Below are 27,217 nucleotides of genomic sequence, written 5' to 3'. Positions count from 1 at the left end.
TAGTAGACCTTCTGGACCTCTCCACACAGGAACGGGGCGAGGATACCAGACCACTGATCTCGGGGCCAGGCCTCCCACAGGACTGTTCTCTCAAACGCCAGGAGGTATGCCTCTACATCATCCTTCCGTGTCATTTTCCGTAGACAGTGGCTGGCCCATATAGTCCGGGTTCCGTCACAATTGTGGTTCCGCTCCATAAGGGCCTTCATCTGGTTTGCCAGCTCCTGGAGCAGAGCTCAGTCTTGGGCAGCCTGATTCATCAGCAGCCAATTAGTCTCCTGCTGCACCAGAGTCGCTTCCTGTTGGGCGGTTGCTTGGATTCGGGTAGTCTCCTGCTGAGCCGCAGTGGCTTGTATTAGAGCCTTGACCACGTTGTCCATCTTGGGGGATGGGATGGTTTTGGTTAACCATGGTTTAAGTCCCCAGCACGGAGATCCCACCCGACACCATGTGTGGCAAATTGCCGGTACGATTATGATGGGTCTCGCTTTCCTCTTCTTGGGGGTGCAGGAGGGTTTCAGGGTGCAGTTTCCTGCCCCTGAACTAGAGTATCTACTGTCCCACTAGTAACCCAGAGAAGGGTAGTGGAGAGGGAGGGACCTGGGCCCGCCCTCTATTCTGGGTCCCAACCCAGGGGCCCTAGGGATAGTGGTAAACCACTTGAACTAGTGCTTCCTTCCTCTGGGCTACTTCCCTCTCCTGCTCTTCAGCTTGTGGGGCTTCCTGGCCCCACTCTCTGCACAAGCCGGGTGTCTCTTTACCTAGGATCTTGGTCTTCTAGCCAGCCACGGCACTTCTCCAAACTCTCCTCTGCTCCAACACCTTCAAACTACTCTCTGCTCCAACTCCTTCCACTGGCTGATTGAAGCAGGGGGTTTTTAATCAGGTGACTAGCTTCAGGTGCTCTAAATTAATCTATAGAAACCTTTCTTCCCTCTACAGGGAATAAGGCTTCTCCTCATCCTGGGACTTACATATCTCTCCTATATCACTCTCCTGCTGCCTTCTGGCCATGCTGTATCAAAAGGGTATATTCAAATTATCCGCCCTCTATAACATTGATAGAGATATGCACAGCTGTTTGCTCCCCAGGTGTTAATTACTTACTCTGGGTTAAATAATATACAAAAGTGATTTTATTAAATATAAAAAGTAGGATTTAAGTGGTTCCAAGTAATAAACAGACAAAACAGAGTAAGTTACCAAGCAAAATAATACAAAAACACGCAAGTCTAAGCTTAATAAACTAAGAAATTGATTACAGAAAATCTCACCCTCAGAGATGTTTCAATAAGCTTCTTTCATAGACTAGACTCCTTTCTAGTCTGGGCCCAATCCTATCCCCAGTACAATTCTTGTTCCAGCTCAGGTGGTAGCTAGGGGATTTCTCATGACTGCAGCTCCTTTGTTCAGTTGCACCCCCTTATATAGTTTAGGCACAAGGTAGGAATCTTGTCTCTCTGGGTCCCCAGCCCTCCTTCTAAATGGAAAAGTACCAGGTTTAAGATGGATTCCAGTACCAGGTGACATGGTCACATGACCTGGGAGACCCCAAGCCTTCATTCTTCCTGACCTGACTCACAGGAAGGCTTGCAAGTAAATAGAGCCATTTACAACCAATTGTCCTAGTTGATGGGAGCCATCAAGATTCCAAACCCCCATTAATAGCCCACACTTTGCATAATTACAATAGGACCTCAGAGTTATATTTCATATTTCTAGTCTCAGATGCAAGAATTATATATTTATACGAATAGGATGAACACACTCAATAGATTGTAAGCTTTGTAACGATACCTTACAAGAGGCTTTTTGCATGAAGCATATTCCAGTTACATTATATTTACACTCATTAGCATATTTTCTTAAAATCATATGACGTGCAACATCACAGACATGTCAAAGGTCATACAGGTAGTCAATAACAGGGCCAGTCACAGCTGTACTCCAGCCGTAGGAATTACGATACCTACAGACAGATTTCACGATCATGACAGAAAGGGGCCATGACCAGGACACACTGCAGTGCAGGGTCCAAGTGAAGGAGCTGCGGAATGCCAACCACAAGGTGCGGGAGGCAAACTGCCACTCTGGTGCTGTGCTCACGAGCTGCTGGTTCTGCAAAGAGCTGGACGTGACACTCAGTGGTGATCCCACCTCCACTGCGAAGACCACTGCGGATACTTCAGTGGCTCGTGTGCCAGTTGAGAGTAGACCGAGCCAGGAGGAGGAAATCTCGGACGAGGATGTGGAAGGGAAGGGGACCCAGAGGCAGAGGATGACTCAGAGGTCAGAGATGCAAGCAGCCAAGAGCTCTTTTCTACCCCGGAGGAGGCTAACCAGTCACAGTTGTCGGATCTTCGTTAAGCACAAACAGGAGAGGAGGCCCCTGGTAAGTGGATTTCATTTTGGGAATTGCTGAGGTGAGTTGTTGGGGGCAGGAGGGTTGTAGAAAGCAGGCTTGTGTCTGTATGATGTGCGTACCACCACATGCCTAGTCTGAGCAATGGAATAGGCTGTTGATTGACTCCCTCACTTCACAGGAAGCTGCCTCAGAGATCTCCACAAAACTCTCATGGAGATACTGGTCAATCTGCCTCCACAGGCTCCTAGGCAGAGCTGCTTTGTTTCTTGCCCCATTAATGGTAACTTTCCCGCGCCACTGTGTGGTCATGGGGGCTGGGGGGAGAAGAGAAGAACCATTGCTGCACACAGGCAAGCCACATATGGGCCAGGGAGGAAGCCGCAGTCTTGGAGAAGACCCTCCCTTGATTCCCTGCTCACCCTCAGCAGCGAGATATCTTCCATAATGATCACATTCTGTGGAAAATGTGGAGACAGGAATGATCATCAGGCCTCCCCTACAGTGTTGGCTCTCCCCAAGAGCCACGTGCAGTGTACACAGTATGGTCCAGGAATACAGATTTACCCTGCCCCTGTGGCTATTCACCATTTTGGGGGTCTTGTGGCTCAGGTGTGCTTGCCTGGGGTCAGCCAGTTAGTGACAGGTATGTGAGTACTAGCTGTGTTTTAAGTCATTGAATCAGTGGTCTGTGCGTTGCAAACAATATTGCTTCTGTAAAGTGTTGCATTTAAACTTCACATAGCTGACCGTGGGAGCACAGTCTCCCTCTTTGTTATTGCCAGCTGAACGGCTGCGCAGAATTAGAAAGCGGCCAAGAAGAACTGAAGAGGACTTTCTGCGTGATGTCAGGATGCACTCTGCTGCCGAGAAACAGGAATTGAAAGAGTGGCAGGACAGCAAGAAGGACCGAAAAGAGAATGCAGCGCACCAGAATGAAGCTACAGAGTAGCTATTAAGTTATGGAGCGCCAAGTGGACACGCTCCAGGTGATATTTGCACTGCAAACCAAGCAGCTCCGCACCCACCTTCCCCTGTAGCTGCTGTTGCAAAAAACTTTCCCATTCTCCCCCCAGACACCACCAACACACTCTTATCAACCTCCTGGCTCCAGTCTGTACCCACAACATTCCATTCCTCCCCCGTCAGTCCAGCACTGTGGATTCTCAGTACCCACTGTACTCAATACCCATTTCTCTGCAGTTTGGCCCTGCTGACGTACAGTACCTGCTGCATTGTACTCCAAAAGGAGAAGGTTGGATATGATCCCTGAACATACACAAATCTTTAGCATACTGGGACCCCTCCTCCTCCTCAGACCTTCCCTTCCCTCCCCTCATCACCCTCAGTGCTGATGTGGTTTTTTTGTTTGACTCTCTCCTCTGGCTGTTGTTTTTTAATAAAGCAATTGTGTTGCTTTAAAATCACTCTTTATTCTATTAATTGAAAGCCAGCAGAGCCCTGCAAAGCAACTGACGGTTATGTTAAACCTTCATATTGCATCGTCTGCACCAATCACAATCACCTCCTAGCACTACAAGCACTGCACTTCAGCGGATAGCAACAAATATTAGTGTCTTTCAACTTCAGATTGCTGCCTGAAGGCATCCCTGATCCTTATGGCCCCACGCTGCGCCCCTCTAATAGCCCTGGTCTCTGGCTGTTCAAACTCAGCCTCCAGGTACTGAGCCTCACTGGTCCAGCCCTGAGTGAAGCTTTTACCCTTCCCTTCACAAATATTATGGAGCATACAGCACACGGCTATAAGCATTGGAATATTGTCATTGGCCAGGTCCAGCTTCCCACAGAGGTAGCACCAGCAGGCCTTTAAACAGGCAACTGCACACGATAGTCATTCTGCACTTGCTCAGCCTGTTGTTGAACCGCTCCTTGCTTCAGTCAAGTTGCCTCGTGTATGGCTTCATAAGCCATGGCATTAAGGGGTAGGCAGGATCTCCCAGGATCACAATGGGCATTTCAACTTCCTCTATGATCTTCTGGTCCAGGAAGCTTCCTGAACAGGCCACTGTTCCGAAAGATGCATGCATCATGCACCTTTCCAGACCAACCTGCATTAATGTCTGAAAAGCCCACAATGATCCACAAGCACCTGGAGAACCACTGAGCAATACCCCTTCTGATTAACATACTCAGTGGCTAGGTGGTCTGGTGCCAGAATTGGAATATGCATACCATCTATCGTCCCTCCACAGTTAGGGAAGTCCATTTGTGCAAAGCCATCCACAATGTCACTCATGTTGCCCAGAGTCACAGTCTTTTGGAGCAGGATGCGATTAATGGCCCTGCACACTTCCATCAACACGAGTCCAATGGTCGACTTTCCCATTCTGAACTGGTTAGCAACCAATCAGTAGCAGTCTGGAGTAGCCAGCTTCCACAGTTCAATTGCCACACGCTTCTCCAACAGCAGGGCAGCTCTCATTCTAGTGTCCTTGCACCACGGGGTTGGGGCAAGCTCATCACACAGTCCCATGAATGTGGCTTTCCTCATCCGAAAGTTCTGCAGCCACTGCTAGTCATCCCAGACATGCACCATGATGCGATTCCCACCACTCAGTGTTTGCTTCCCAAGTCCAAAAGTTGTGTGCTACTGTGGTCAGCACCTCTGTGAATGCCACAAGCAATCTCGTGTCGTAGCTACTATGCGTGGCGAGTTCAACATCGCACTCCTCTTGACTTTGTACAGTAGTTTAGGGAATAACTCCACTGCCACTTGTGACGTGCTGCTCAGAGCGAGCAGCATACTGGTCAACAATTCGGGATCCATTCCTGCAGACCGAAGAGGCAGAGTGCTGTACACAAACCATTGAAAGATGGTGCCAAATGCAGACGGAAGCACAGGGATTGCTGGGATGCGAAGCAATGCATCATGGGGCATTGGGACAGGACCCAGGATGCCCCATGACCCCCCCCCCCCGTCTTCCCACAACTCTTAGCGGCAGAAGAAGAAGAGATACTCTGTGGGATAGCTGCCCAGAGTGCACCGCTCTGAATATCACTGCAAGTGTGAACGCACTATTGTGCGGGCACCTGATGAAGGGAAATCGCTGTTGTGGGTTCACACTATGCTCTCCGAGCAGCGCTGTAACTCCCGTCACTGTAACTCTGCAAGCTTAGACATGCCCTTAGATTTCAGCCTACTTCTGACAACACCCCAGACACATCCCAACCTGGTGTTAGAACAACTAGTATCACAGAGGGTCCAGGTCTCCCAATTGCCATGGACAACATTCCTCACAGGTTATCATGGAATACTGCTGACACACTTGGAAGGTCTAGTGTCAGCTGCAGCATAAATCAGTCCTCAAATGTTTGTTATGGACAACTGCATATTTACATACAGAGCTCTCCTTTAAAGGTGCTCCACAAGACTCTTTTGATCCTGTTGTTCAATGTCTATTAAAGCCACCAGAAGAGATGATGGACCCAAACCCATTAACAAGCCAACACTACTCAGCTCCACATCTTCTTTATGGCAAATGCAGACAGTACCATTTGCCAAGAGTCCCAGTACCCACGTGAGAACAATGCTTGGATTAAAAGTAGATGAATGAAGGTAAGTCTAGGTAACAAAACCAAGTTAGTGGAAGAGAAAAATATGAAGAAATTAACACCATTCCTTCAATAGGTGGAGACGTAATCAGTTCTCTGTCAAGATGCTATGCAAATTAGGGGTCCTCTGAACTCCTTACTGTACCTGGATACCATATCTAGCAGTGGTTTCCCCACATGTACACTCTCCTAAAGTTGACTATCCTCCTTATGGATGAATTACCCAGCCATGCTGATCCATGAATTCATCGCCTACAGACTGGATCACCAGAACAGGAAGTTAAAGCAAGGTCCCTAAAAAAATTTCCAGCATGTTGAGAAGGAACGGTTTGCAGCACTCTGCGTTGCTTTGTAGGCAAACATATCATCTCGATACTCTATGAAACTACGCTTGTTACATTTGATAATGGAACATCTTTTTGACATAAATTTCCCCATAATAAAAATAATACCCAGATTAGACAGAAAATGCAAGAAAATCAGCAGAGAGGGTATGTTCTGTCTAATACTTATTTGCAGAAATTAGGAGAGAACCAATGATCTAGTACCTATAGTTTGGTTTTTTTGCAAAAAAAATTCAGATATCATGGGGATTGTCCATTACACATTTAGTCCTCCACAATTATGCAAGACTTAAATTATTACTTTTCAACCATAGGTAGGCTGCATTCTGTTGCCTTGGAGTTATGGGATACTCATGGCCAAGGTTTTCAGGAAGAAGCTAGTGATTTTGGGTGCCCAAATTGAGACACCTAGAAGGGGCATGGTTTTCAGAAAGTGCCGAGCACAACCTCTGGGAAGAGAAAAAAAAAAAATAGATAAGCCAAGCTCTTTTAAGGTCTCAGTTTGTGTGCCCACAAATCACTGACCTCTTTTTTGATAATCTCAGCCATATACATGTGCCAAATAAGTTGAAGTCACTCAACCAAACGGGTTAAAGTCTGAAAACCTGCAAAGCCCTAACAAACCTAAGCTAGTGACTGGAAAAAGCTCCTCTATAAAGGTCTACATTTATAGAATATAGATGTCATACAAAGAGACCTTTATATCTGATGCCTGTATCGCATACTTGACTCCTGCTCGATGATATAAATCTATCCTTTCACTAGTCTTCTAGCTGGGGCTTCAAATCAGCCTTAGTGCCTACAAAAGAAGGAAGAAAGTAGTAAACCAGGAAGGAAAGATAAAAAGCAAAGAAATAACAGACTAAAAGTAAAATAGCCGTACAACTGAAGAAAATTCTCAAGGAGAACTGAGAAGAGACATGTACAAGTCAACCACCATTTTACACAACACAGGCCAGATCCTCTGTCTCATTCTGCCTACTTCAGCAGAAACAGCGGATTGGCTCTGCAGAGGATTTCCCACAGCTTGTGGGGGTTGCCAGAAGGCAAAGAACCCTGAAGTGGGGACATGGCCAAAGGAGAAGGGGTATGGCCTTTGAATTCCACCACTTCCTGACTGCTGTAATGGCTGCATGGGGACCATTACCAGTCTGCAAAATGCTGAGCAGTCCTAAAGCTGCTCTAAATTGAGCCTCAATTGGACAAGTGCCCATAGGTCTCCGAACTGGGAAATCTCAAGTAAGGGTGACTTAAAGCCCCATATTTCTGAACTGTACTGGACCACAGAAGAGACCTGGGCCCTCATGTGATTTAAAAGCCACCAAGAAAGGACTTCCATTTTTCATTTTCTACAGAAGCATAACCTTTTGTTTTCACCATCATTTTCTATTTTATGTGCATGTTAACAATCTGGTTTTTTATTTTAAAATTTTTTAAACAATTATTTAAGGGAGTTGTTAATTATAATATCCAAATTCATTTTAAAATACCATACTAAACTTAAGGCTGTGTCCTGATATTCCTGGAAGTACCGCATTCCCATGTTGAGACTTCTGGCAACAATGCTACAAAGCTGTGATTCACTATAAATGTATCTATATTCAGGTCCATTTCTACTTAAAGTAAAAACCCAAATCATCTGCCACAGCAAGTTTGGAAATTAATAATTTAATATGAACAACTTCACTGTTTATGTTGTGGTTAATAGTCAAAAAATGAAGATTAAGCATATACACGAAAATAAATACTGAGTGAAACTTAACTTTGACTGTTTATTTTAATCAGATGACGACCAGTTAGGACATTTGCAATCTGAATGAAACTAACCAGAACAGAAAATGGAAACTGAGCAACATCTTATTGACTGTTACTTTTAAGCAGTACTCATGCTGTTTATTATACATAGAAACAGACAAAACACTTACCTGATTAATAGCAAAAGAAATGCTGTCATAAACATCCTGCTGTGTGTATACACTGCAACTATAATCATCTTCATCAGCTCCCGAGTAGCCTTTCAGAAACAGATGCTTAAAGGCAATAGTGTTCTCCTCTTTGAAGGAAACCACTAACTGGTTACTCAAACCAAAAAGAATAAGCTAAAACAAATTAAAAAGTCAAGTCAGAATACAATGCCATCATTAACATACTAATGATAGTAACAGTGATTAACATCTTTAAGTTATAATTAGCACAAATTGGAAAGTAAGAAGTTTCTGTATTGTGTCAGTACCAGACTCCTTTAAAAAAAAAAAAAAAGCAAGTTAACATTACAATTAGGGCTGTTGTATGATTAAAAAAACTGTGCAATTAATCGCACTGTTAAACAATAATTGAATACCATTTATTTAAATATTTTTGGATTTTTCTACATTTTCAAATATATTGATTTCAATTACAACACAGAATACAAAGTGTACAGTGCTCACTTTATATTTATTTTTGATTACAAGTATTTGCACTGTAAAAAATATAGGATTTTTCAATTCACCTCATACAAGTACTGTAGTGCAATGTCTTTGTCATGAAAGTTGACCTTACAAATGTAGAATTGTGTACAAAAAAAACTGCATTCAAAAATAAAACAATATAAAATTCTAGAGCCTGCAAGTCCACTCAGTCCTACTTCTTGTTCAGCCAATCGCTCAGACAAACAAGTTTGTTTACATTTGCAGGAGATAATGCTGCCCCACTTCTTGTTTACAATGCTAACTGAAAGTGAGAACAGGCATTTGCATAGTACTGTTGTAGCTGGCGTTGCAAGGTATTTATGTGCCAGATGTGCTAAAGATTCATATATCCCTTCATGCTTCAACCACCATTCCAGGGAACATGCGTTCATGCTGATGAGGAGTTCTGCTCAATAACAATCCAAAGCAGTGTTGACTGACACATGTTCATTTTCATCTTCTGATTCAGATGCCACTAGCAGAAGGTTGATTTTCTTTTTTGGCGGTTTGGGTTCTATAGTTTCCATATCAGAGTGTTGCTCTTTTAAAACTTCTGAAAGTATGCTCCACACCTTGTCCCTCTCAGATTTTGGAAGGCACTTCAGATTCTTAAACCTTGGGACAAGTGCTGTAGAAATCTCACATTGCTATCTTCTTTGTGTTTTGTGAAATCTGCCGTGAAAAAGTATTCTTAAAATGAACAACATGTGCTGGGTCATCATCCAAGACTGCTATAACATGAAATATATGGCAGAATGCCAGTAAAACAGACCAGGGGACATACAATTCTCCCCCAAGGAGTTCAGTCACAAATTTAAATAACGCGTTATTTTTTAAATGAGCGTCATCAGCATGGAAGCATGTCCTTTTGAATGGTGGCTGACACATGAAGGGGCATACGAATATTTAGCATATCTGGCATGTAAATACCTTGCAATGCCAGCTACAAAAGTGCCAAGCAAATCTTTGTTCTCACTTTCTGTTGACATTGAAAATAAGAAGAGGGCAGAATTATTTCCTGTAAATGTAAACAGACTTGTTTGTCTTAGCGATTGGCTGAACTAGAAGTAGGACTGAGTGGACAGGTAGGCTCTGAAGTTTTACATTGTTTTGTTTTTGAGTGCAGTTATGTAACAGCAACAAAAATCTACATTTGTAAGTTGTACTTTCATGACAAAGAGATTGCACTACAGTACTTGTACGACGTGAACTGAAAAATACTATTTCTTTTGTTTATCATTTTTACAGTGCAATAATAATTTGTAATAAAAAATTATACAAACTTTGATTTCAATTTCAACACAGAATACGATATATATGAAAATGTAGAAAAACATCCAAAATATTTAATAAATAAATTTCTATTGGCATTCTATTGTTTAACAGTGCAATTAATCACAATTTTTTTTATTTATCGTGTGAGTAACTGCGATTAATTGACAGCCCTAATTACAATATAAGATCACAAAAGAATAGTAAAGGGTCTCTTTTGCCAAAGCCTGGAAAACAAAATCCCACTTTGCATAAGCTGATGCAAGCTGAAAACAAGGGAATGAAAAATACCATTTACTTCACTGACAGGCATGCCATGAAATACTGAAACTCTTACTACTTTATTTTGGAGCTTAGCCACTTAGTGCATAATCATCAAGTATAGCCCAGGAGATACATTTTCACTTCTGTTAACTATGTGCACAGTAATTTTATTCATAGTGCAAGTGTTTGAAACTATTTGAATCAGCAAAGCTAAGTTTTCTATGGAAAATCCAAAAGCAAGTCATTCACCTCATGCCCTCCCTGAGTAGGAGATAAGTCATTCAAATCTGAGAAATCACTCTGAATTTGAAGAGCTTTGATGATTAAAAGTACAATTATAGTGAACAAAGTTGACTACAAACAACATAATGTGGTTTCAAGTTTATCACACAAACACTTCCTTATGAAATCTACTTAGTTTTTTTTTTTTTTTCTAACTCACCCTGAGATCGGAATGTCAAAAAAAAAAATGTGTTAGTCTCTAAGGTGCCACAAGTACTCCTTTTCTTTGTGTTCTTTCTGTCACTTTTATCGCCAGTAATAAGGTTTCTGTAATTAGAATTTAGCTGACAGTTTTGTTGATGATGTAGGAGACAGAATAGAATCCAGTCCACTAATCCATAGCAATGCAGAGCCTTTATAGAGAACAGTATTTTTAAAAAATTGTTTTAGTCTGTAATGTAAGAAGATAAGAATCTGAATACACATGGGGACAGAGCTATTGATCAAAAACTTGCTATTTTTACTGAGCCAGTTTCCTATCACCACACTTTAACCCCCTTTTTAAAAAAAATTTTCATAAGAAAAATGTAAGTGGTTTACTCCACATATATTTTGGTATGAAAGAAGAACAGTGTAAGGTAATTGGAATCTCACAGTGGAAGAGCAGAAAAAGCAGAGAGCAAAGGAAGGAACCCAGAGCTTGAAAAATAAACTCTCTTACTTGTTAGTGGCAAATATGAAGTGTTTGGACACATCTGTTTCTTCATAATCTAACCTTTCACCGAAGAAAAAGAGTACTATCCTAGCCTGAAGACAGAACTGCATTAAGGAGGCTGTCTTCCTGAGTCTGCAGACAGCTCTCGTTTGTCTGCTCCCGAGCACTGCACCAGAATGAAACAAAACTATTCAGAACCCCATGGGCATCATTGAAAGTGACAAAAAATGAAGTTAATTTTATAAAGATGCTCCTTGGGGAAGCTATAATTAGCAGCAGAGTCAGGTGCTGAAGTTGTTCATAGAGATTTATGTAGACTAGCAGAGATTCCCCATATCCCTTCCATAAGTCAAAGGAAAATACGTAACTAGACCCTCTGAACAGAGATCCCAAGTGATAGGAATCCTAGCACTCTCCCCAAACACAACAGTAAGGGTGTAAGGGACCCAGTGTCCCACTAGAACATTGTCTCTTCCTCCCTCCCTAATTTTCATCTTAGCCTCTGATTAAAAGGTTTAGTTTTTTGGCTAGCCATGTATAATTTTTCAAGATCTGCAAGAAACCAACCAAATGAGGGAGAGGAGAGAGAGAGAGAGAGAGAACACAAAAAAATCCCCACTAAAAGGTAAGCAAGCCCCTATTCTTGTTCCTAGCATTAACAGTATATGAAATCTGAATTACTGTCTGAGAGCCTCTCTTTAAATATAAAAATAAAAACTATTTATTTTTTCTCCAGCAAGTACTTTCTGGTCTCTCCTAGATGGTAACTAGTTAGCTCTGGGCTAAATGAGTACACAAAGCAATGCTATTCACAGTGAACTATTTGTGTAATGTGGCAGGTTGCAGCCAGGATGACCGGAACAGGGATTCCAGGTCATCAGTGCCTGGTTATATCCACACAGCCTTTAGAACAAGTGCTGAATTCTGGCCAAAAAGTTTGCAAGGTTCTTCAGGGGATTTAGCAGTTCTACTCAGATGCTCTTTGGATTGCAAAGTTGTTAACATAAGTTCTATGAATGAATTCATGGCAATGTTTAGCCAATATCAGTATCATTAGAGCCTTTCCCCAGAGTATGGAAAGGAAAGGAAAGGGCTGTCAGTCTTGATTTGGAAAGCATGTGGAATCATTAGGGAGCCCTAACACAACTTTGTACTAAAATATACTTCTGCAATCCAGCAGAGAAAGGACAAATTGTCTTCACCTTACCATACGGAAAAAGCCACACCAATTAACAGGCTTAACATACTGAAACTCAGTGGTTTATCTTCAGTGTCAGACAGCTAATGATAGGGACAATCCTGTAAGAATAAGCATGAAGTACACCAAAGTCACCCCTAAGGAGCTTGGCCTCATTCCAAAACACAAGGATGGTCATTAGGACCTGCCCATATGCCTGCTACAAGTGTGCAAGACCGCCCCCTTTAAGTAGCAATGTACTTCCCTTCAGTGATTCTGTTGCTTCCTCGTCCTGGCTACCCAATCAGCTGCTGAAGATCGACCAGTAGTGACAGACTTCACTGCACCGCTGAAAGGTGCCAAAAAAACGCAGGTACCTGAACTGGCTGGTGGCATCAGAAAGCAAAGCAGCACTGTATCTCTTCTGCCCCAAGAGAGTCAGGCTCAACATTCAGACCAAGCAGAGGAGAGATTGGGACAGCAAGCATGGCAATCCAGAAGTTTAATCGCCAGCACAGGCACTAATGCTTGTGGGTTAGGATGGACTTTGAGTGGTGGTGAAGGATATGGGATGGGTTAGGATGGGCTTTGAAGTGGTGTGTTGCCTCATTCCGCTCATGATTAAGCCCCTGTGTATAAGCGATAGATGGTAGCGCGATAACCTGTGTCTCCCTGACCTGGGCAATGGGAAAAGGCTTTCACTAACAGCTCAGTAGAATCAAGCAAGACAATATTACCTCTTAGCTTGTGATAATATTCTGAAAGAAACCCTGATGGAATTGGTATCCTCATGGCTGTGCCCATACTAGTCTTCCCCACTCCATCTCACCCAAAGCAGCCCTACCCACTGTTCTCAACAGCAGCGAAACTCCACTAGCAATTGTGGGAACACTACTGTATACAGGACTTCAGTTACCAGTGTCATTTGAGTCAGTCTTGTCTAGACAGCGTAATAGTTAGAATGCCAACCATTGCCTGGAGCTCGGTCTACGTTAGTACTTCCTCTGCTGCTACTCCTGCACTGATGTTCGCAATGGTGGAGATTTTTTTTTTTTTTTTAAATATAAAAGAAAGGCTGAGATCACCCTTTCTGGCTAGAAGGGGGTCTGGAGGATATTAGCCAGGAGGTAATATCTGAAGGTATTGCTTGATTCCGGCAGGTCTGTTAATTTCAAACATTGACCCATGCAGCTCAGTGTACGTTTCAGTGCTATATATTAAATGCCACTTTGTTAAATCTCACACTTGAGATTCCTATATTTTAGAGATCAAAACAAATTGCTGATTGGACTCTGTATCCAAATTAATGCACTGTCTGTAATCCATCACTTGAGCAGAGAAAGTGGCTCAGGATTTTAACTGCCTAGTCAACAATCTGCTCTTGCCAATTAGAAAAGCATTTGCAAATACAAACCAAACATTCAGAGTTACCGGTTACATTAATAATGCAGGCTCTGCAGTTGCTGGATTGGAACTCTGATAACAACAACAATACATTGGCCTCAGGATATGGGGTGGGGGGGTGGGGGTTACGTGCAGTGAAGAGCAGAAGGCACAAAGAGCATTGGCAGTGCTGTGGCATAAAGCCAAACAATTCAAAACCATATGATCCAAAATGAGGTGCTTGATTTAGGGAAAAAAATTGTTTTGAAACAAACGTCTTTGGCAGTATCTGACCTTCTATTTCACTGTTAACCCCTCACTGGGAAATTGCTCCAGTTAGCACCAAGGTGGTGACCAAAGAACATTTAGGAGTTTAGTTTATATTATCGTTTCCTCCCACCACATCCACTCCTGTTCCTTTAAGAGCGTTCTTTCCTCACCTCTGATCTTGAATTTTTTTCCAAGAAGGAAGTTTAGATAGTTAAAGAGTAACCAATGGAAGCAACACTCCAAGACCATTGATTTTCTGCTCCACCTACGTGTGGTTTTTTTTGTAAGAACGTAAAAAATATATATATATGTATTACCTGTGTGGTAACCATAACTATCTTTAGAATCTGCAAACCCAGTTTCCAAGGGATTTGACGTCTGGCTCTGTATTTTTCACATGGGTTCATGAAGTAAAACTTCAAATCCTCCTTTAAAGCATCCTCTTCTAGATCTGAATCTGGTTGAGCCATCATACGTCTGCCATAAATAATATGTTAATTAGAAACCCACAGAATGTCTTGGCAGAAACTTTACATATATTACAGATTCATCTCACAGATCTCTGTTTGACTTAGAGGTTTGTACAAACTGGAACGAAGTTTTTAATAGTAAAATGGAAGAGACATTGTCTAGTAGTTACCAATTCTATTTCATCACACTACGCTATCCCAACTGCACATCTCAACACAGCATTTAAATGACTATTCTCCAAATACCTACCTCCACCCAATAAAATGAGTTTCCATTCACTATACAGATTAGTAAATGGTTTTTAAAAAATTTCATTAAATCTAAACATTTTGAAGCATTTTGTTTACATAAACCACGATCTTCCTTTGACCTTTAAAACCCTATAGAAAAGTACTCAGAGACCAAAGGTCTAGGCTTTGAAGCACACAGACAAAGCAGCATGGAAAAACCTGCACTTTCACTTCCTGTGCATAAATATATTTTTAGTTTACAGGCCCAACAGTTAGGCACTTTTTACGAGCACTAAATTCACTGTAAAAACCAAACGTCTCCAAACACACCAAAACATCATGTTTTAAGTATAAACAAACAAGATGTACACATTTGGTGTCATATTTACTGATAGAGTGAAAAAAAAAATGAGAAATTTTTCTTTCCCCTTCTCTTCTCCCTTCTCACCTTTATTTCAAATGCAGCAAGTGCTGACTTCCTGTTCAAGTCTTAAAGATCTGGACTCAACTTGTACATTTTTTTTTCCGAATTAAAGGCAATTTCATTTGCCAGTACAAAAAAGTAACATGTTCTCTTGCTCCCATTAGACTTTCAGGAAAATATTTCCAATATCCAAAATTATATATTAGGATAGCAGTTTCCCAGTCTTGGTTAACACTTGAAAATACATATTTAACGTTTTCAAACATGCATTCATTCATATCTGATCTCCGTTTGACCTGGTCTATATGCAATGTATAGTGTACTTACGGTTCTGAATTCTATAACGTACTGCATGTTGCATGAAGCATACCCCCACAAAACTCATGTGATTTCCAGAACCAACCCTCTTCTCAAAAAAAACCCAAGAGATAGTGTATAAGTAATTTTCAAGACTAGAAGAGCAGTACAGTACCACTCCCAGGTAAGCAAGTAAAAATAGATCTTATCACTGAAGCCCAAAGGTTAGGTTTATTACACAGAGTCTGCTTTTATGGTTCAATTTAAAAAAAAGGGGGGGGGGAAGGAGTTCAGTCCAGTAGAATTACAAAGATACTAAGAGACCTTCAGAAAAATCAGGGGTGGGGGGAGGGAATCAGAAAAAGTAATTTTAAAGTTTCCCTAAGAAAAACAAGGCACCAAGCTGGGCTAGTTTTAACCATGTTAGGAAAGTGGTTAGAGGGAAATCAACATGAAAACACACATTTCGGCCTGAAAAATGTATACCTAACGTAGTTACCAGCAACACTTAAAGATTGCTTTCAGATATCATAATTAGCACACAAAAAATTTGTTTTTTCAGTTTGCATCCTTTGGGCATTTGACAGCACTCTGTGTCTAGTCAGATACTGAAAAGAGCTTTATAAACATCAACAAGGTTTTTTTAAATGAATATTTCTTTAAAACATCAGGACCTACTATTTGGAGAGAGGTTCTTTTTTTGTTTTATATTCACCCGTCTAAAAAAAAAAGCAAGTTAATTAATAATAGCACTTCCACTCTTTTGTAGCCCTTTCCAGCCAATAAACCTTAGCCCTAATTACCACAGATTTTTACTGATACCATCAACTTCCCTTATCAATCGTCTTCATTTTCTAACTGCTGGTTTGTAAGGTTAAGGAAAACAACAAGGAAGTCTTTGAAACATATGAAGCCTATGGAACATATGAAATCCTATCAGTGGCACTGGTCGAATACTAGATAAAGATGGTAAAATTGTCTATCACGAGGAAGAAAAGGCAGACATATTCAATACACATTTCTATTCTGTATTTTGAAAGAAGCAGGATGAAGTATTCATATTTTACAGTGTTAGTCAAATACTTACTAAGGAGGATGTTACACAGCAGCTGTTATAATTACATATTTTTAAATGTTCAGCATTAAAAGAATTGGTCAAGGAGCTAATCTCATACCAATATTAGGTATGAGAACAAAGAAAATATTGGAAAGACAGATACAGAATGCAATTAATAAAGAATTACATAATTTTTTTAAGATCACAAATTTGGTTGATAAAAAGGTAGCCATGTTGACATAACAGATTTCTGTAAGGCATTTGACTTAGTCCTGCATGATGACTGATTAAAAAAAAAAAGTTAGCACTATGCAAATATCAGTGAAGAGGGTGCTTCCAGAGGGATCCCTATTCTTAGCCAAATATTATCCAATATCTTTATCAATTACTTTGGAGACAACATTAAATCATTGCTGGTGAAGTGTGTATATGACACAAAACTTGATAGAGTAGTAAATAATGATGGGGACAGCTCAGATATATAGATTGGCCTCAATCCCTTGCTAAGGTGGTCTCATTTGAACGACATGCATTTTAATACAGCCAAAATCAAGGTCATATAGATACAAAGAGATTTTGCCCAAAGTCTCACAGGTAATTCTGTCCCAGTCAGGAATAAAACGCATTTTCTAATCTTATGCTTCAACATGACTGTCCTCTTGTTATTAAATACTGCCATGCTAAGGTGGTCTGTGCTTAATGACTTTAACACATACACCAATCTAGCACAAATGGATTTGTCTACATTACAAAATTTTATCATGTTCAAACACAATTATGAAGAATTTAGATAAACGTACAGGATGATAACCATAATAATAGTGATGACACCTAGCTCTTATATAGCATTGTTCATCAGTAGATCGCAAAGCGCTACACAGAGAAATTGACACACACAGAGGTGAAGTGTCCATGACTGACAGGTTAGCACAGCCCAGGTTAAATCATGTTCAGTGTCAGCCATCTGTGATTAAATGCAGCTAGTCACTATTTGCCCTGATCTATAAGACCGCTCAGTCATAGTCACTGTTGTATCAAATAATTCAACTTTTCTCAGTGGTGTTTGACCATAACGTGTTATAGGGTAGACGAGGTCAGTGGGGACAGAGCTCTTGCAGCATCAATTGTGGCAGTCTGAGACCACCTTTGGCAGGATTCAAGCATGGTTTTCAGAAACAATTATAATAGGGTCTGTACTGGTGTTGCATAAACACAAGGAATGTTCCAACTTTTTTTTTTTATGTTAACTGGAAGTTTTAAAGACAGAGTGACAAATCCTAAGGAGGATGGGGCCTAAGCTTCTCGCAGTCTTAATTTCTGCAGTACAAAACGGAAGTGCTTTGAGATATATTGTTGCTCTTTAATTAGTTTGCTTTAATCCTCTCTCACAGTACATTTGCTTCTAAATAGTCAATAAACTGAACTACTAGGAACATCCTCCTGGAAGGGGAATTACTGGATCCAAAGGTCTCCATAGTTGTGCATTAGCAACACAGACAGAGGTGGCCACCTATCTCATGACTGAAAATATTACACTGAAAGAGCCAACGTGTTAGAGAAACCAGTGGTTTCTGCCAACTCCCACATAAGTGTTAACACAGCACCAGCTGGTCTCAGCCCCACATGAGAAGCTACTTTGAGCTGAAACCTGCAGCAGTACAGCCATGGGTGAGAGGCATGGGGATGAGCATGGATAGATGCAGTTTGTGGAAGGAAACAGATCCAATGGGCTCTAGTAGCAGCTGGGTAAAAGCTTTTGTTGTTGTGGTTGCTGTTCAGGTGCAATTCCTAGACCATTAAAAGCCCTTTGCATTGCCCCTAACTTTCGGTCTCCTCCACCATGGCAAATTTCAAATGCCTTGGGCTGCCCAGAGAAATGCAAGAGCATCTAACCAATTCCAGGGGGAACCTTGCCATCTGACAGTGAGGGCTTGATTCTGATCTCCCTTACACAGTTCTTATGACAGGTTTCAGAGTAGCAGCCGTGTTAGTCTGTATTCGCAAAAAGAAAAGGAGTACTTGTGGCACCTTAGAGACTAACAAATTTATTAGAGCATAAGCTTTCGTGAGCTGCAGCTCACGAAAGCTTATGCTCTAATAAATTTGTTAGTCTCTAAGGTGCCACAAGTACTCCTTTTCTTTTTACAGTTCTTATGCTGTTTCCAACTCCATGGACTTCAGTGGAATTACTCCTGATTTATATCAGTGCAAGTGAGAGAAAAGTCAGGTCCAGAGTCCTTCAAAGTGCCAAGTAAAATATATCCACCAGCACCCAAAAAAAATCCACTTTAAAAAAAAAAATTAAATTTCCTTACCCCTATTACTAGCAATACTTTCCGTTCCAAAAGTCTCGTTTCTCCTGTTTTCGGTTTCATTTACTAGTTGCATCATGCTCAGCTGGGGAGAGCAAAGCTTAGGACATTGCAAGGGACCCTCCCGCCCGCGCACAGGGGAGCAGCGTTATGATCAACAACATCCGCCCCGCTCAGGTTTGCTCCCCGAGTGCCAGGCATTGGTGGGGGGGGGGGGATTTTAAAACCCCAAACCTCCGAACTCTCACTGATGTAAAAGTCAAGTCAACCAGCTTGGGCAGCTTCAGGGGGAAGAGCGATGGGGAGGCTCCCCGAGGGCCCCTCAGTGGGGTGACCGGTCCCCAGCCCTCTGAAGAGCTGGGGTGTTTCCTAGCTCGCGCCAGTTACCCGACCCCCCCCGTTGCCACCGACGCGCCACGCTCCCAGGCAGCCCCCAGCTCACCTGGTCACCAGCGTCCGGCCCCTGGCCAAGTACCCCACCGACAGGTCCATGGCGCACGCCGGCCGCGGGGCCCCGCCGTGGCCACTGCTGCCCGGGGCGGCGCGCTGGCAGCGGGGCGCGGGACCCATGCAGCCGGGCAGGCGGGAAGCGGGCGAGCCGGGGCCGCCGAGCGAAGCCACCGCAGCCTGATCCGCGGTCACGTGGCGCCCCGGGCGAGCCCGGAACAGAGGATAACGGGGCGGAGGTGCCCGGCGCCGGCAGCCCTGGGCATTGGAAGGGCAGCCGGCGGGGTCGGGGCCGCGGAGCCGGAGCGTCCCCCCGCCGGCCTGGCTGCAGCGCTGACGCCCGCTCCTCCCGGCGGCAAGGCCGGGCGCGCCTCGGCTTTAAAGCAGGAGCTGGGGGCTCGCAGCGCGCTGCAGGCTTGGGAGGCGGCTGCCGTTGTTTCCCACGTGCTGCTCGCTTGCCCCTCAGACCTGCTGCCTGCCTGGGCCTTGGTTTCCGATCCCCCAGGTCGCCTTCCCCAGCCCCCCACCCCCGCGCTGCCCCTTCACCAGGCGCAAGTCCGCGCTGCCAGCGGCTGGTCTTCACGAGCACCTCAGTCAGTCAGAGCTGCTGGGGGGGGGGGGGGGCTTGGCTCCGCTGCAACAGGTCGGACCCACCCAGCGTGTTCCAGTCCCGCTAGCCTGGGGCCGCCAACGTGCTAGTCACAACAGTGCCACGTGGCAAGCAGGGGCTCAGAAGCCAAGTAGGTGCCCTGGCAGAGCACAGGGAGTAACCACACCTCCAGCCAACTCTCCTGCTACAGCCTACACAGAGCGATTGGATTAGCAGTTGGTAAATCAGGCTGCAGCTGGAGCCCGGCTCTGTCTCCAGGGGCAGCGCTCGCTGGCTAAGGTTATGTCTTCACTAGCAAATGGTGCAGCTAAACTGCTGTAGCACTTCTCTATAGACAGTCCTTACAGCAGCGGGAAGGGTTCTGCGGTAGGGTGACCAGATGTCCCGATTTTATAGGGACAGTCCCGATATTTGGGGCTTTTTCTTATATAGGTGCCAATTAACCCTCACCCCTGGCCTGATTTTTCACACTTACTAGCTGGTCACTCTGTTCTGCCGTCATAGTAGTTAATCCACCTCCCCAAGAGGTCATAGCTACATTGAGGTTAGAATTTTTCGGTTGACCTAGCGTTGTCGTGACCAAATACCTTTCTCAGGAGTGTGGATTTTTCACCCTCCTGAGCGATGTAGCTGGGTCAGCCTAGGGTGGCCAACTCTTCCAGATTGGCTGGGAATCTACAGGAATTGGCATTGATCTCCCAGTGACTACTGAAAGCAATCTGGGAGATTTTAGTAGGCCGCTAAAAGTCAGGTCAACGGCATAGCAGGGTTAAGGCAGACTCCCTACCTGCCCTGCCTCTGCATGGCTCTCAGAAGTGGCCGGCATATGCAGCTCCTAGGCACAGGTGTGGCTAGGGGATCTCTGCACACTTCCCCTGCCAAGAGCACCGACTCCTCAGCTCCCATTGGCCAGGAACCAGAGCAGCAGGGATGGTGCCTGCAAGCAGGGATGTAACCCACAAACCTCTTGAATGTGGTGTTCTATCCCATCTAGTGGCACTAAGACCAGTTAAAACAGGGGAGGGCAAACTACGGCTGTCAGGGCTTTGTCTGGCCCACAGGATTGCCAGCTCCATTGCACAGCGGGGCTAAAGCAGGCTCCCTGCCTGCCCTGGCCCCGTGCCGCTCCCGGAAGCAGCTGGCACCGCAGCCCCTGGGGAAGAGGGGGTCCAAGGGCTCCATGCACTGCCCTCGCCTGCAGGCACCATCCCCTTCAGCTCACTTTGGCCACTGACGAGGGCAGCATATGGCGGAGCTGCCTACGCCACCACCAGGAGCCACTGCCAGACATGCTGGCCACTTCTGGGAGCAATGCAGGGCCAGGGCAGGCCTGCCTTAGCCCTGCTGCGCACCGCTGCCACTCGAGGTAAGCAATGCCGGGCTGGAGCCCGCACCCTGCACCCCAACCCCCTGCCCTGAGCTCCTAACCCCCTACCTTGAGCCTCCTGCCACACCCCAACCCCCTGCCTCCACCAGCCCTACATTCATGGTCCTGCATACAATTTCCCCACCAGATATGGCCCTCAGGCCAAAAAGTTTGCCCACCCCTGAGTTAGAGAGAAAGAGATTAATGAGTTTGCTCTACAGCAGGGGTTTAATGAGTTTAAACTTAATGAGTTTGCTCTACAGCTTAATTGCACAGCAACCCCCTTCTGACAACAAAAATTACTACAAGACCCCAGGAGGGGGGACCGAAGCCTGAGCCTGCTCAAGCCTCACCACCCCGGGCCAGGGAGCCAAAGCTGAACCTCAAGGACATCAGCCCTGGGGAAGGGAGATTGTAACCTGAGTCCTCCCCAGAGCTGAAGCCAAGGCCTGAGCCCTGCCACCCAGGGCTGAAGCCCTTGGGCTTTGGCCCCAGGCAGTAGGGCTCAGTCTTCGGCTTCAGCCCTGCCAACCCCATTAAAATGGGATTGTGACCCACTTTGGGGTCCTGACCCACAGTTTGAGAACTGCTGCTCTACAGCCTTAGTTAAGAGCCACATGGCTTTTAGCTCATGCAGTAGAGGCTCATGCACTAAGCTCCAGAGACTACAGGTTCAATCCCGCTCACCAATGACTGGGATCTGTTGGTGTTACAAGTGGGGGCTCATCTGGGATTGCAGCTGGGAAGTCTCTGAAGCTCAGGACGCACTTCCTCGGCTAGGGGAAGTATGTAACCCATGCACTTCCTAGGAGTGGTGTTCTGTCCCATCTAGTGGCACTGAGACCACTTAGAGAGATTAATGAGTTTGCTATACAGCCTTAGCTAAGAGCCATACAGGCTCATACGCTAAACTCCAGAGGCCCCAGGTTCGATCCCATCTGCAAATAGGATGACTGGGGTCTGTCGGCGTTACGGGGGCAGCACACGAAGCCACTTGGCTGCCCCTGAACCTAGGAGCTAGTGGGACACGTTGGTTGCTTCTGGGAGCTGCCCAAGGTAAGTGCCGCCTGGCTGGAGCCTGCACCTCAGCCCCCTGCCTGAGCACCCTCCCGGAACCCACATCCCTGCACTCCAACCCCTAGGCCCCCCCACCCAAACTCCCTCACAGAGCCTGTACCCTGAACCCCCTCCTGCACTCCAAACCCTTCATTTCTGGCCCCACCCTGGAGCCCTCACTCCTCCCATACCACAATCCCTTGCCCCAGCCTGGTGAAAGTGAGTGTGTGTGGGGGAGAGCAAGCGATGGAGGGAGTGGGGGTGGGGCAGGGACAGAGTAAGGCTTTGTGTGATTAGAAAGTTGGCAACCTAAGGTCAGCCTAACTTTTTAGTGTTGAGCTGGGCTAACTAGCTACAGTTTAGAGCCCCACTTACTTTGAGCTAGAAATTTGTGTGTGGCTAGGAGTCAGGTTTCTGGGAAAACCATGAGCTAATACTGTAATAAAGACAAATAGCTGGACTGCGAGCTCTTCGGGGCAGCAGCCATGTTTTGATCTGTGTTAGTGTAGCGCAGGGATGGGCAAACTTTTTGGCCTGAGGGCCATATCTGGGTATGGAAATTGTATGGCGGGCCATGAATGCTCATGAGGTTGGTGTGCGGGAGGGGGTGAGGGCTCTGGCTGGGAGCGTGGGGCCAGAAATGAGTTCAGGGTGTGGGTGGGGGTTCCAGGCTGGGGCAGTGGGGGTTGGTGAGCTCTGGCTGGGGGGTGCAGGCTCTGGGGTGGGGCAAGGTGGAGGGGTTTGGAGTTCAGAAGGATGCTCCAGGCTGGGACTGAGGGGTTTGGAGAGTGGGAGGGGGATCAGGGCTGGGGCAGGCTCAGGGATACAGACTCTGGAGGGAGCTTACCTCATGCAGCTCTCACAAGCAGTGGCATGTCTCCTCCTCTGGCTCCTAGCCGGAGGCACAGCCAGGTGGCCACAATTCCCGGCCAATAGGAGCTATGGGGGTGGGGGTAGTGTGCAGAGGGGAGCCATCTGGCTGCCCCTATGCATAGGAGCCGGAGAGGGGACATGCCCCTGCTTCCGGAAGCTGTGTAGAGGGGCTCCCAACCCTGCTCCCTGACAGGAGCGGGGCAAGCCCCAGACCCTGCTCTCCAGCAGGAGCTTGAGGGCTGGATTAAAACGGCTGGAGGGCCGGACGTGGCCTGTAGTTTGCCCACCCTTGGTGTAGTGCCTAGCACTGGGAGGTGCTTATCCCTGAATGGAGGTCCTAGACTCTACTATGTCTAAATAAAGGCTGTATTAAAACAGGACCTTGAGGAGTCCTGTTAACTAACAGTGTTGCAGTCAGTGGAAAGGGTGATATGTGATAAGTAATGTAGGCAGGTAGTTGTGGATAACTGTGGTTCCATTATCATTTTGTTGGGTTCCATTAAACCCAACTGTTGTGCTTATTTAATATATTTCTTAACAGGATTCTAACTCAGGTCTAATCCCTCTTCTGCTATGATCTAAATGTTTAGCCACAGCAAGCTCAAAGTCTGATAGCTCAAAAATGAGCTTCTATACTAGAGAAAACTATTTCCTCTATTAGATTGAATGTATAATGGCTCATTGTTTAAACCAATAAGAACAACAGGATCCCAGTTTCTGGAACCTGGTTTGACTTTTTTCTTATTGACAGTTGTGAAGTCCAAGGCCCACTCTTTGTTATACCAAAGAAAATTCACAGATATTAAATCATAAATTTTTTTTGTCAAATTAAAGCAGGATTTAGGCAGATGCTACATGTTGTGTCCAAAAAAAAAAAAATATGCAGGTATCAAGCTTAGTTTTAGCAGCCAAAAGAGCTCTTTCTGGTTGAGACTGGAACAATTAAAATACTCAAAGTATTGTTCCCCTTGACTTCAAAGTCCCCTATGCTTTCAGTGGGAGAAGTTCAGGCCCAAGCTTTTTGAACATCTAAACATTACCTATCCTAAAAGTTGTTTTTTGATAAATCTTGAAAAAAATTTAAAGGAAAAAAGTGCAGATAGTATTTCCAATATATTTAATGAGTCCAGCAGCTAGAATAGTGCAAGCTCCATTAATTTTTATTTGATTATAGTTTTCTATTACAGTACTCTAAACACCACAAAACAGCTTATACAAATAACACAAAGGAAAAAAAAAGTGTCCACTTCAGTTTGTCCAGATTGAAGTTGACCAGCCACCAAGAAATAAGTAAATATTGATTACACAAAAACTTAGGCCAAGGGTGTGGGGAAGAGTAGAAAACAGACTTTCTGATGGGGCTAGGAGCAGGCCCTGCATTCCTTTTCAAATCTGAGTTTTTAAACTACTTCAGAAGGGGTCTAAGCTTATACCTCAGCTTTTTAAAGGAAACATTTAAGTGCACATACAGGCCCAGATCTTCAACCCTACCTAGGTCCCTAACTTGCATTGAAATCAACAAGATTTAGGCACCTAAATACCTCTAAGGATCTGGCCTCTAACCCTTCAGTTTAATATTTTCACACTGATTCCAGAGGGATGGAACTAAGTTTATTGTCCCCTCCATATTTTAAACTGAGTTGAGTTGTGGATAGAGGCAGAGAGCTTGGTAGGTAAAACTCTTAGAGGTTCCAGTGTAAAACAAAACATCTAGCTCACTCCTCCTGCAATCTCTGCTTCACTAAAGTCTTTGGGTAAGGATTAATAAACCCTGCCTCCTTTCAGGTAATTTTGATAATCATGATTTTGATTTTAATTGTGGAATAAAGTGTTCAACTTTTAGGCCGAGTGTTTTACGGGAGAGGTCGAGGCAGCTGCTAAAGAATTAAGACAGCTATACAGCACCTCCATACCAAAACCTAGAGGGTTCCCCTTTGCAAAGTTTATCCTACGGCGCTGTTCCCAGTTTTCATTGGGAGCTGTAAAATGGTGTCCGATTACTCCAAGCTGTAGGGTGGAACAGAGGATAGGATTAAAACTAGCTCATTTTGAATAGCTTTACAGAGTTTGATTAAGCCTCTTCTTACAGAGTTGTTAAAAGTTCTGTCCCTGCTGTATGGGGAGTGAGGCAACAATGTTAGCATGTAGAAAGAACAGGATAGAGAATATTGAGTTATGCCATTATGTAATTAGATAGTGTGCCTTCACCAGAGTCTGTTTTCAGTTCACCCTCTCTCAGAAGGGATGAGACCTTTAAAAAAAGGTAGAGACACAAGAGCCTAGACATAAAAAGGCTTCTACATAAAAGGGGAGGGGAGAGACTGAAGAAAAGAGTGGGACTATTTGGGGGAAGAGATAAATAAGGGAAGTCATAATTATACAAATAGCGGTATAGCAAAGAGGAAATTGGATTTTAATAAAGGAGAATTCAGTACTGAAAGTAAAAGGCAAAGTTACTACTAATTGAAGGAAACATTTCCTCTCAGTGAGTAGTTAACCAGCTGAATTTGTTATCACAGGACACCATTGGGACCAAACAGCCTAATAAGATCCCAGAAAAGAATGAGATATTTATACAGGTATGGACATCCATAACTTCATTAACAAAATAGACAAGGTACAAAGCTTTATGCTTCAGGGCACAGGTCAACCACTAACAGGAGATAGGAAGAAGCCTCACCTAGGGGACAGTTATGCCACTGCCAAGTCTTCCAGTGAAGCATATGTTATTGGCCACTGCCTGAGACAGGAAGTTGCAATATAACATCAAAGCAGTGATGCATCTATGGCAATGTCTATGTTCTTTCCTGGTTTAGACATGCCAGACATTATATAGTTAAGATTTTCTAACTAGAATTCAGTTTTGTGTAAGGCACAGGAAAGGTGTTTGAGTTGTTTCTACATTTGCTGTCTTTTAGTATGCATATCATCCAACTCCAGCTTTTTAGTCCAGTATTTCTTGTACTTAACAAGCATATTTGTTGCTCAAAATAAGTCATCTTGAACCTTCATTCTCTAATTAGCCAGAATTGTTGAGGACATTTGGCTTCAGCATTAGATGAGGACAAGGAGAATGTGTATTGATTAAGATTCAGGATTGTCAATACAGGTTATTTCCAAGAGCACATCAAATACAGGATCATTGGCTCCAGGAACCAAGAAGTCTGGCTATAAAAAAAAAAAACAAAAAAAAAACAAAAAAAAAGTCCAATGTGGAGAGTACCTTGCCCCTGGCTTGTGGCTGGGGTAAGCCTGTTCTGCCTTATATGGCAATATCAAGGTATTAGAGAAGACTGCACAGGAGGGGCTAAGTTGTGTAATGGGCCCTAGCTCTTTTAGCCATTCCAAATTACTTACAGGTATTCCATCTGTATTAGGGCAATAACACTGCTCTGCCTTGTAATCAGATTTAGTTTTTGCTAAATTGTGCAAGGCTTAGCAGACTGGTTTAAAAATCAAGAGAAAGTTAGAGGTCATCTAGGTTTATGATGAAATAGGAGATAATCAGGTGGGAGAAGTGTTCTTTCAATGGTTTATAATGGCAGATGCCCTTCTTTTCAGATTTCCTTGCAAATGCAATAGTGCTTTAAGTGGTGTATACATTATGCTTAGCCCCTTTGGTAATCAAAAAATTGCAATCTATGCTTACAAGCTAATGAACTTGTTTCCCCAAACAGCATTCAAGAAAACCAAAATGCTGGTGAAATAAGCCTTAATAAAAGGACTTGCTAGAAATTTAGTTTAGGGAGAATTTGTTCAGTCTGTCCCATTTCTGCTACCTATTGTATGTGGTTGGCCTGTGCTAAGTGGGAACCTATTATGATAAGCTAGAAGTACCACTTCAGGACTGTTTTACACCAGAAAACTAAAGAAAGATTAAGATGGAATAATTCAGTGAGAAAAGCAATAAAGGTAAGAGCTAATCTGGTACAGACCCAGAGCTAGCATCAAGCTAAAGTTTAGGTATTCATCTCAAATTAGTCCAATATTTAATCCTTGTCAGAAGTACAAGGATACTGGTCATGAAAAAGATTAAAAACTG

General features: G+C 44.0%; 1 protein-coding gene across 2 annotated transcripts in view; it reads right to left on the bottom strand.

The window, feature by feature from the left end:
* MCOLN2 (mucolipin TRP cation channel 2) overlaps positions 1–19,763 on the bottom strand; it is a 43,978-nt gene extending 24,215 nt beyond the window's left edge. Inside the window, exons 1-3 of one of the 2 annotated variants that reach the window (XM_038414682.2) lie at positions 19,266–19,763; positions 14,350–14,509; positions 8,205–8,378 (exon numbers count right to left, since the gene is read on the bottom strand). In XM_038414682.2, the coding sequence (XP_038270610.1) occupies positions 8,205–8,378; positions 14,350–14,509; positions 19,266–19,393 (462 nt within the window). In that variant the 5' untranslated portion in view covers positions 19,394–19,763. Of the gene's footprint in view, positions 1–8,204; positions 8,379–14,349; positions 14,510–15,484; positions 15,710–19,265 lie in introns of those variants that run through there. The other variant, XM_043520294.1, reaches the window with a different exon arrangement.
* Positions 19,764–27,217: the final 7,454 nt, after the last annotated feature.

This window comes from Dermochelys coriacea, chromosome 8 (genome assembly GCF_009764565.3).
Source record: "Dermochelys coriacea isolate rDerCor1 chromosome 8, rDerCor1.pri.v4, whole genome shotgun sequence".
NCBI classification, from domain to species: domain Eukaryota; kingdom Metazoa; phylum Chordata; order Testudines; family Dermochelyidae; genus Dermochelys; species Dermochelys coriacea.
Note: the sequence above shows the minus strand (reverse complement) of the source record. Positions and strands in the feature narration are given on the sequence as shown.